This window comes from Phragmites australis, chromosome 6 (genome assembly GCF_958298935.1).
Source record: "Phragmites australis chromosome 6, lpPhrAust1.1, whole genome shotgun sequence".
Classification (NCBI taxonomy): domain Eukaryota; kingdom Viridiplantae; phylum Streptophyta; class Magnoliopsida; order Poales; family Poaceae; genus Phragmites; species Phragmites australis.
In genome coordinates this window covers 1,820,043-1,829,019 of record NC_084926.1, presented here as the reverse complement: position 1 = coordinate 1,829,019, position 8,977 = coordinate 1,820,043, and the positions used below count along the sequence as shown (strand labels likewise).

General features: G+C 41.3%; 2 protein-coding genes across 2 annotated transcripts; both read left to right on the top strand.

The window, feature by feature from the left end:
* The first annotated feature begins 761 nt into the window (after positions 1-761).
* LOC133920999 (uncharacterized) lies at positions 762-6,111 on the top strand. The gene is made up of 10 exons (XM_062365682.1): positions 762-1,185; positions 1,565-1,630; positions 1,890-2,070; positions 2,341-2,537; positions 2,653-2,703; positions 2,784-2,875; positions 3,549-3,673; positions 4,007-4,089; positions 4,237-4,341; positions 5,789-6,111. Exons 1-10 carry the CDS (start codon positions 874-876, stop codon positions 5,930-5,932), a joined length of 1,356 nt encoding a protein of 451 aa, XP_062221666.1. The 5' UTR covers positions 762-873; the 3' UTR covers positions 5,933-6,111.
* Positions 6,112-6,463: 352 nt separating this feature from the next.
* LOC133921000 (cyclin-B1-2-like) lies at positions 6,464-8,687 on the top strand. The gene is made up of 4 exons (XM_062365683.1): positions 6,464-6,654; positions 6,755-6,855; positions 8,045-8,142; positions 8,389-8,687. The coding sequence occupies exons 1-4, from the start codon at positions 6,532-6,534 to the stop codon at positions 8,487-8,489; spliced, it is 423 nt and encodes a 140-aa protein (XP_062221667.1). The 5' UTR covers positions 6,464-6,531; the 3' UTR covers positions 8,490-8,687.
* The last annotated feature ends 290 nt before the right edge of the window (positions 8,688-8,977 follow it).

The window sequence follows — 8,977 nt, the reverse complement described above, 5'->3', positions numbered from 1 at the left end:
AAAAGCTTCAAACATCCACTGCAGTTCACTAATCTCCTGTGGTGCTTTGAAAACTTTCGACAAAATCCTATAGAAAAAATCTTGTCAAAGTTTTTTTTGAGATTACAAACGCACACGCTGAACATCTAACCACCTAAACTACTGGTGCGCACGGCGAGTCATGGAAACGCGACTCCACGCGGGCGGGTAGGGGTGCTGCCACTCAAACCAAGTGTGCGTGTGGCATCTTGTTGGGGGCCCATTTTGGTAGCTCCAGAACAAACAAATGGGGGTAGAGGAAAACTTTCGGAGTAGCTTTAGCCCGCTAACACGGCGGTCCAATTGAGATTTTGTTATTTCGTACCAGCCCTCAAGCGGAAGCAGTTCTTCTGATGTAAGTTGTTGACAAAAGAGGCCCATTAAAAATAGCTCACGTGTCAGCGGTCACTTACAATACAGCTATGTCAGACGATCTACTTCCCTGCAAGTCTATCCACGAAACAGGCCCGATCCAAACATTTATTTGACAGAGCTCCTAGGCCTAACTTAGGGAGTAAAATTAATAAAAGCTCTTTAAAATGACAGTTTACAACTTAAGAGTAATTTTATAGGAATAATTCACTGAGATGAATTCGATGCTAAGGATCTTCTCCTATGAAATTATTTTTTCATAAAATTTACTAAAAATCATAGAAAATCACTTTCAATAAAAAAAATCACTTTCTAAAAAATTTCGATAAGATAGCTCTGCCAGACAGCCTGAATCCACTCGCATGTGCACTGCGCGTGCGCCGCGCCGAGATAATTGCAACACACTCCAATCGAAGCGCTTCGTCCTCCGTTGGCCCGTGCTTCTCTTCCACAATATCCACTTGCCCTTTCACGCTCACACCCATGGCGGCGCTCTGCTCCGCCTCCCCGGCCATCTCTGCGGCGGCTTCTCTCGGGGTATCCGCGCGCCGAGCCGCTTCCCTCCTCCGCCTGCGCCTGCGCCTGCGAGCTGCAGCGCGCTCCTACTCCACCGCCGCCGCCGCCGCACCGCGGGAGGCTGCGGCGGCGGCGGGGGCACCGTCGTGGCGAGCGCGCCAGCGATTCACGGCGTCGGCGTCTGCTACGACGGAGGAGGATGCCGGCGTAGAAACGATGATCCCGCCCGACAACCGCATCCCCGCCACCATCATCACCGGATTCCTCGGCTCCGGAAAGGTCAGCCCCCCACCTTCAACCATATGTATAGGCCAAACGATTGTTCAACATAGCATTTCGCACTATGCTTAGACAAACGATATTTCTTGTTTGGATACAAGGGGTCCTCAACTCCTCATTTTCGCTTTAAATAGAGTGCGAAGTGAAACCTGGAGATATTTTTGTCCGAATCTAGTTGTAGAAATGTAGTCCACTTGCTGGTACTTACTGCATGTTTTAGCAGATTACAGTACACCAAATTGCATAGCTTCGAGCCCTATGACACTGACTTACATGCAGCACTGTGCTCAGGACGTTACCTTGTTTATTGCAGCTCAATGAATTATGTTAGCATGGATCCCTCATCCCTCGTATATTCAGGGTTTGTTTTTGTTTGCAGACAACTTTACTGAATCACATCTTGACTGCTCACCATGGAAAGCGGATTGCTGTAATTGAGAATGAGGTATGCCTGTATGAGTGTTTTTTTATCAATTACATAGATTCTCATTTTTGTGATTCATTTTATATTATTATGTAAGTGCATGACCAGTAGTTATTTGTTCTCTCCTGAAGACGTGCGTAGCTTTGTAAACTGCAAAAAAACATCTTAATTTACTTAGTACATTATTGAGCATCATTGAAAAAGGGTAGTGAGATCAGCTAAAGTAGGCAAAGTAAAGCTGGACCGTTTATACCCTCAACTGTTATTGTTTGCATTGCAGTTTGGAGAAGTTGATATTGATGGTTCATTAGTTGCTGCACAAACTGCTGGAGCTGAGGACATAATGATGCTAAACAATGGCTGCCTTTGCTGCACTGTGCGTGGTGATTTAGTCCGTTTGATTGGTGAATTGGTTGACAAGAAGAAGGGGAAGTTTGATCATATTGTTATCGAAACCACAGGTCAGGAACTTGGTAGGGTTATTGTAGAAACTGTAGATTGCTACCATGATCAGGGAAAATCTATATTACGGAATCTTCTTAGATTTAAAAGATCAACATAAGTTTTAGATATCTGATTTACTTCTCACAATAATTATTTTGGTTTGTGTAAGTTGTAGTTGACCATCAAAATTAAGCAATGCAAATAATGAAAATTCTGGTTTTCTTGGTTATCCATTGATTGCATAATCATGTTAAATGCTCTCGCTTTCTCTTTGTCTATTTTTTCAGGTTTAGCGAATCCAGCACCCATTATACAGACATTTTATGCAGAAGATGTAGTTTTTAATGATGTCAAGCTGGATGGTGTTGTTACTTTAGTTGACGCAAAGCATGCTAGATTACATTTAGATGAAGTAAAGCCCAAGGGTATAGTCAATGAAGCAGTTCAGCAAATTGCTTATGCTGACAGAATTATAGTTAACAAGGTAATGGTCCAGCCTATATTTGCTGGCTTTTTGCTTATTGTTAAGTATGCCTTTTTATATAATTTTGGTCCTTGTTGGTAACACAGAAGATCTAACTTTGTTACTTCACTGGCAGATTGATCTTGTCAATGAACCTGAGGTTTCGTCCTTGGTTGAGCGTATAAGGGTTTGTGTTGTGTATTCATTCTGTTCTTTCATTACCATGTGCTAGTTCAATAGTTCAATATCCTCCTTCGCTGAATACAGGGTATCAACCGCATGGCTAATTTGAAACGAGCTGAGTATGGCAAAGTTGATTTGGATTATGTTCTTGGAATTGGAGGATTTGATCTGGAGAGGTTCCTTTCTTTCATCTTCTTTTTGAGTTTTATTTTTATTTTTGCAAAGAGAACATTTTTGGATGAGTGTGTGCCCCTGCACTCTAGTGACAGTCATTTATTTTAAGGGAAAAGAGCGAAATTAATATAGAAACAGAGCATAATGAAATAATCTGAGTTGTTCAAGCATAATGAAATGATATGCTGTGCTTCAAGTGTGAATGTAGTAGGCAGACATATGGAATCTAATACTGGTTAGTATTGAGCGATCAAAACTATTTATTACTTGTGTGGTCCTTGTACCAAATGGCTTTTTTTGGTTTCAAAATGTCTTAATAGGCTGAAATGTGACATTAGGCAATGCAATGAACTGATGAAGTGAAATATTTTTAGAGTAGATTTTGAACTTTGCTATTTTACCTGCACTTGAATCTCTAGTTGTTTTTTCTCTATGTAGATGGATTAATCCAGTATGATGTAGCTTTTGTTGAAATGTGACATAAGTTTTACAGAGTGCATAGAGCCATAGAATCACTATCATCTCTTAACTCTAATCCCTGCTCAAATACATAGTTGTATAGTAAACTCTTGTGGAATATCTCACTGTTAAGGCTACTTTTTTTTAAAAAAAAATCGAAGGTGACCATAAAGGGAATTAGGGAATTCAGAATTTGATATTGTTTATGCTTTTCAGGATTGAGAGTGCTGTCTCTGAAGAATCACACGAAGACCACGCAGAACATGAACATGAGCACGACCATCATCATCATGACCATCACCATGACCATCATCACCATCATGATCATGATCATGGACATGGTGAGCCGAGATCTTGGAACATTATTATACCGTGGCCAGACTGACATGGTCACCGTGTAATTACCGAACGTAAAATTCTTGACTCCTGTAAAAAATGTAGTCGCACAACTAGTAGGGAAAAAAGTGCAAAACCTGCCTGACGTCAGCATGAAGTCAACATTGTAACACAAATGTTTCTCATGAAGTTTGTATCCATGCGTCAACTGAAAAACCTGTCTTGTCTGTAATTTAGTCATGGAAATGCTTTCTGAGTTCTTTGAACCTTCTCGTTGCTGATTTAAAAATCTTAAGTATGAAGAAAAAAATAAACTATATGCTGCCTGCTTTTTGTAGATCATCATGCACATGATCACACCCATGATCCTGGCGTTTTTTCTGTGAGCATTGTTTGTGAAGGGGAGATGGATCTTGAAAAGGCCAGTCTTAAAATTATTCCTCATCGCTCGCTCTATCTTCACAAGATTGATGCAATGAATATTGAGACATCTAAATACCACAATCCTTTTTAAGGCCTGCGTATGGGGTTCTTTATATTCACAGCCATTTTACATGCACTCATGCAGGCTGACATGTGGTTGGGGAACCTACTTCTGGAACACAGTGATGATATATACAGGATGAAAGGACTACTTTCTGTCAGTGGAATGCCTCAGCGCTTCGTCTTTCAGGTTTGTGTTAACCTATGCTACAACTTTATCCAGTTCTCTCTTAATATTTATTTTTTTCTCCTGCAATTGTGGGATTTACAGCATTGAGACCAGTTAATGTGTTTTTAGTAATGTGGAACGGAATATGCAAATGCATGGTCCAAATAATCTTACAAATTTATTTATATTTTTGTTGGCCGTAAGTGTATCTTTTATTTTGGAAGGAAATAGTTTTTTTCTTGTCATGTTCTTGCATGTCATTTTTATATTTGATCACCCCATCCATTCCACACCTGAGCACCATCCATTACATAACTTGGCACTTAGGGATGAAAACGGAACGGGAAAATCCCGTTCCGTCCCGGTGCCGTATCCCATTTTTTTCAGTCCGTTTTCGTTTTTTCCCGTTCCCGTCTATCCTGTTTTCGTTTTCGTCCGGCCGAGAAAATGTGAAAGTGAAAACGGTAGGGGGGTTTTCCGACCGTTTCCGTCCGTTTTCACCCCTACGCTCACTTATGTCTTTAGTCGAGACTTATCACTAATGTTTATTATATGCTCGAGTATCGAGTTAAGGCTTATGTGGCTCTTTTTTTAGAGGGATACAAAACATGACGTACATAACCCACTTACATCACACTCACGCTTAACGCACGCACACATGTGCATGTCTCAAGCATACACGTTACAGATATATTCTCGCTAAACGGGCACGTGTGTGCATACCCGTAATTACTAAGGAAAAACCCCCGATAAGGCTCGTAGGTCGATCCTAGGGATTGAACCCACGACTGGCCGTCCCTGTCAGTCTGCCACTGGGAGCGAACCAACCGAGCTACTGCTCGGTCCTAAGGCTTATATTGTTGTATCTTCGTATCTTGTATTGTTTGAGTCAAATATTGATAAAAAATGATATGTCATGTGAATCGAAAAATCATATGATATTTTTTTACTTTAATGCGACTTGTTGATTGGCTTGGTTCATTAAACTTATTAATTCAGTGTTATCTGAAGATAATGTTAAACTTATACATGTTGACATGTCTTGATGGTTCTGTAGGTCGGTGTTTCCATTTTGTGTTTTCGAATCCCGACCGATACCGGTATTTTTCCGATCGGATTGGTTCGTTTTCGACCCTCCGATTATGTCCGACCGTTTTTGTTTTTTCCCGTTCCCGCTTATCCCGTTTTCTTTTCCGTCCGGCAGAGAAAATATGAAAGTGAAAACGGTTAGAGATTTTTCCCGATCGTTTCCGTCCGTTTTCATCCCCTACTTGGCACGCATGCCTGATGATCTTGTTTATTCTATTTTACTGATAATCTAGATCTAGACTTTTGCTCTTGAGAGATATTTTTCCTGTTTACAAAATCCTCGTATAAGCTTTTTACCCTTTTTTTTTCTTTTGAACTGGCAAGAATGAGGTGGAAGTATCCATGTACCTCAACTGTTTATTTGTTTTTGCATTTGCAGGGTGTGCACGACATTTTCCAGGGATCTCCTGAGAGAATGTGGGAGCCAAACGAGCCGCGCATCAACAAGATTGTGTTCATCGGCAGGAACCTCAATAAAGAAGAGCTGGAGAAGGGCTTCAAGGATTGCCTCCTGAAGAAATAAACTGAGACTTAACTTTTCTAAATCTTTCTTACACACGGGATGGATCTCCAGCTTCATGATTTTGAGCTTTGTGGCTGCAGAACTTATCCTTGAGAAACTGAACTATGAACTAACATGAAATGCGTGATGTATAGAATGGATAACATCATTACAACCTTCCCATCCTTTTAGTACGATCACAGCAGTAGTCATTGCCATCATCGCATTCGAACCCTGATGTTATGCATTGTAACCTAGAGGTCATAGACTGTCTTTGTGATATTCGGAATTGCATCGCATGGTCTTCCTTAATCGCTTCTGGTTTGTAAAATAAGTGTACACGTTCCATTTGATTTGCGATTTAAATTAAAAGAGAATTATTAGTCCGATCTGATCTCTGTTGGAAGACACCGAATACGAACAGAAAATAAGGCACGAAATGCATCGCATTATATAATTTTTGGTAGTAGCAGTTGGGCCGGCCCAACAAAATGGAGAAGAGTCAGACACGACTAGGAGGGTAGAACTATAAATTGAGCCCAAGCTCCAATTCTTTCCTTTCTTTCCCGCAAAGAAAGAAGAGCGAGAGCGAGAGAGAAGAGAGAGCAGCGGCGGCGAGGATGGCGAGCAGCGGCATGAAGAGGGAGATCAACGAGACCCACGACGCCCTGCGCTTCGGCATCAACGCTGGCGTCAAGGCCGATCTTGCGCCGCCTCACCCGCTCCAGTCCACCATCCAATCGGTACCCCATCGCTTCTCTCCTCCTCTGTTTTCCGTTTCGGTGCCCTCGAAACCCTAACGCTGAGCCCGAGTGCTCCGGGGACGCGCACGCGCGCTCGCAGGAGGCCAAGTTCTGGGCGGACAAGAAGAGGTTCGGGACGGAGGCCATCTACGGATCCGCCTTCAACATCCGCAAGGATCTCGATGCCCAAATCCTCTCCAGGTCCTTTACTGCCCCCTATAATTTTACCCGGAAAATTTATGTCGCTTCCATGGATTCGTTCGAGTTCAGAGTAGCTAACTATCGATTCTGGCTGTTGGAATTATCAGTGCCAATGGGAAGTTTGGGTTCAATTACTGAAATTTATGTTACCTCCCCTGACCAGGAATTGTTTCGTTCATTTTTGCAGTGGATCATGACTTTCATGCTATCCCAAGTTAGATAGGCCTCCGAAGCATGGGATTTACTCATATTGTCGTATCAGCTTTTAGTCATGTTGGACGCAGGAGGCATCAATTGAGTTAGTGTAGAAGTGCCTGGTTTACCAATTTAGGCTTGTTTACATGGTTTCAGCCTCCGGCTATAAAACTGTTAACATTTTGCATACCATAATTCTGTTGCCCTTGTTGCCATGTGCTGTATCCTTGATTCTACTGCAGAGTTGATTGTACCTAAAATTGATTGCCTGTGTATTTAAGTGCCTTACTGGAATGGTTTTAGATTTTGATTATTGTTTGTCAGTGTTGAAGCTCCACTCTGCTATTAAATACCTTGTTGTATTTGAGGCTTTCTGATAGTCTCAGTTTTGAAAGGAGCACTCTCGCAAATAAAATACACATTTCTGCGATCACATTTGGTTGCTATTCATTCTAAAACGGGTCTCTGACAGTGCATGTACCTTTGTCTGCTTGAGTGTGCTATATTAAGGCCATGTTTGTTTCAGCTTTGGATTGTGGCTTTCAGCTTTTACAATCCGAAGCTGAAACAAACAGACAGCTTTTTGTTATAGCTTTTTAAAATCTGTTGGTTGGATTGTGGGAATCTGAGAAGCTGGTTTTTCTCAGCTTTTGATAGATTGTGAAAGTCCATTTTACTAAACTGTCCATAAATTTTTTTTAGAATCTACAACCTAAAAGCTTTTCATAATCCAGCTTTTTACAATCCAGCTTTTCACAATCCAGCTTTTATAAACTGCTTTTCAGAATCTCTAGCTGAAACAAACAGGCCCTAAGGTTGTTCTTCACATAGGGAATGTTGCAGGGGTGCCACCAAAGGAGTGCACCTTCTATTTGTTTATACTGGTCCTTCAAACAACATTGTTCATTTATCTTCAATTTTTTTTCTTAAACTGTTTTTGGTGATAAGGAGTTCTGAATTTTGATGCCTCGCTGATGAATATCTGTGATGCCAGGTTCCAGAGGCCACCTGGGGCTCTGCCATCATCTATGCTTGGATATGAGGCCCTGACAGGTTCCCTCGATGATTTTGGATTTGAAGATTATCTTAACAGTAAGACATTCTGTCCTTTGTTTCCAGCTGTTTCACATGTATGTGCAAGCATCTTCACAATAATTTATAAGCTCCTTGTTCTTAGCCATAGTTAGGGAACACTGCTATATTTTAATTATCTTAACCTTCATATTAGCAGTAATTTTATTGCACTGGACCCTTTTTCTTTGTACTAGCTGGGCATTCTTCGTATTGCTACAAATGTCTTTTAGGTTGTGCTAATTTTCCTCTTCCATTGGCGTGCAGTGCCTCAAGATTCTGACAGTTTCCGTCAACCTGACATGCACCATGGAATGGAGGTTCGCCTTGGTTTATCGAAGGGACCTATTTGCCCTAACTTCAGTTGATCTTATCCATGAGCTTCAATTGGTCTCATCCATGTAGTTCTCGCAATACGTTGTGCTCCGGTCAGTAGACCATATTATGATGTTGAAAAGTGAAAACTGATGGGGTTGCATCTGTTTAGTTTCGTGTTTCAATCAACGCCGAATTTGCTGTTTATCCTATTTGAAATTCTATATATACTTTTGCTAGTTGCTTTGCCACGGTGATTGATCTGTTTCAGTAAATGGACTAAATCTTGATTTGGTGTACTCCGCTTGTTTGATTTGTGCCTAAATTAGCCCCAACAAAATTCAGCCAAGATTTTGGTGATTCACTTTTGGCCAAGGATAGCGAGAGAATACATGGGATACAGTATGGGCCTGTTTGGTTTTTGGTCCCAAGAGGCTAAGCCACATTTTGGCTATGATCAAAATCAAGGGAGTGCTAAAATTTGGTAGAAAAATGTTGTTTGGTTTGTGATCAAGTCAAAGTTAGGGCAGTCTTCAAATTA

Coding starts and splice junctions, on each gene's coding strand:
- LOC133920999 (XM_062365682.1), top strand. CDS start 874: ATGGCGGCGCTCTGCTCCGCCTCCCCGGCCATCTCTGCGGCGGCTTCT. Junction 1,186..1,564: donor GATTCCTCGGCTCCGGAAAG/GTCAGCCCCCCA, acceptor TTTTGTTTGCAG/ACAACTTTACTGAATCACAT. Junction 2,704..2,783: donor CCTTGGTTGAGCGTATAAGG/GTTTGTGTTGTG, acceptor CGCTGAATACAG/GGTATCAACCGCATGGCTAA.
- LOC133921000 (XM_062365683.1), top strand. CDS start 6,532: ATGGCGAGCAGCGGCATGAAGAGGGAGATCAACGAGACCCACGACGCC. Junction 6,655..6,754: donor TCCAGTCCACCATCCAATCG/GTACCCCATCGC, acceptor GCGCGCTCGCAG/GAGGCCAAGTTCTGGGCGGA. Junction 8,143..8,388: donor ATTTGAAGATTATCTTAACA/GTAAGACATTCT, acceptor ATTGGCGTGCAG/TGCCTCAAGATTCTGACAGT.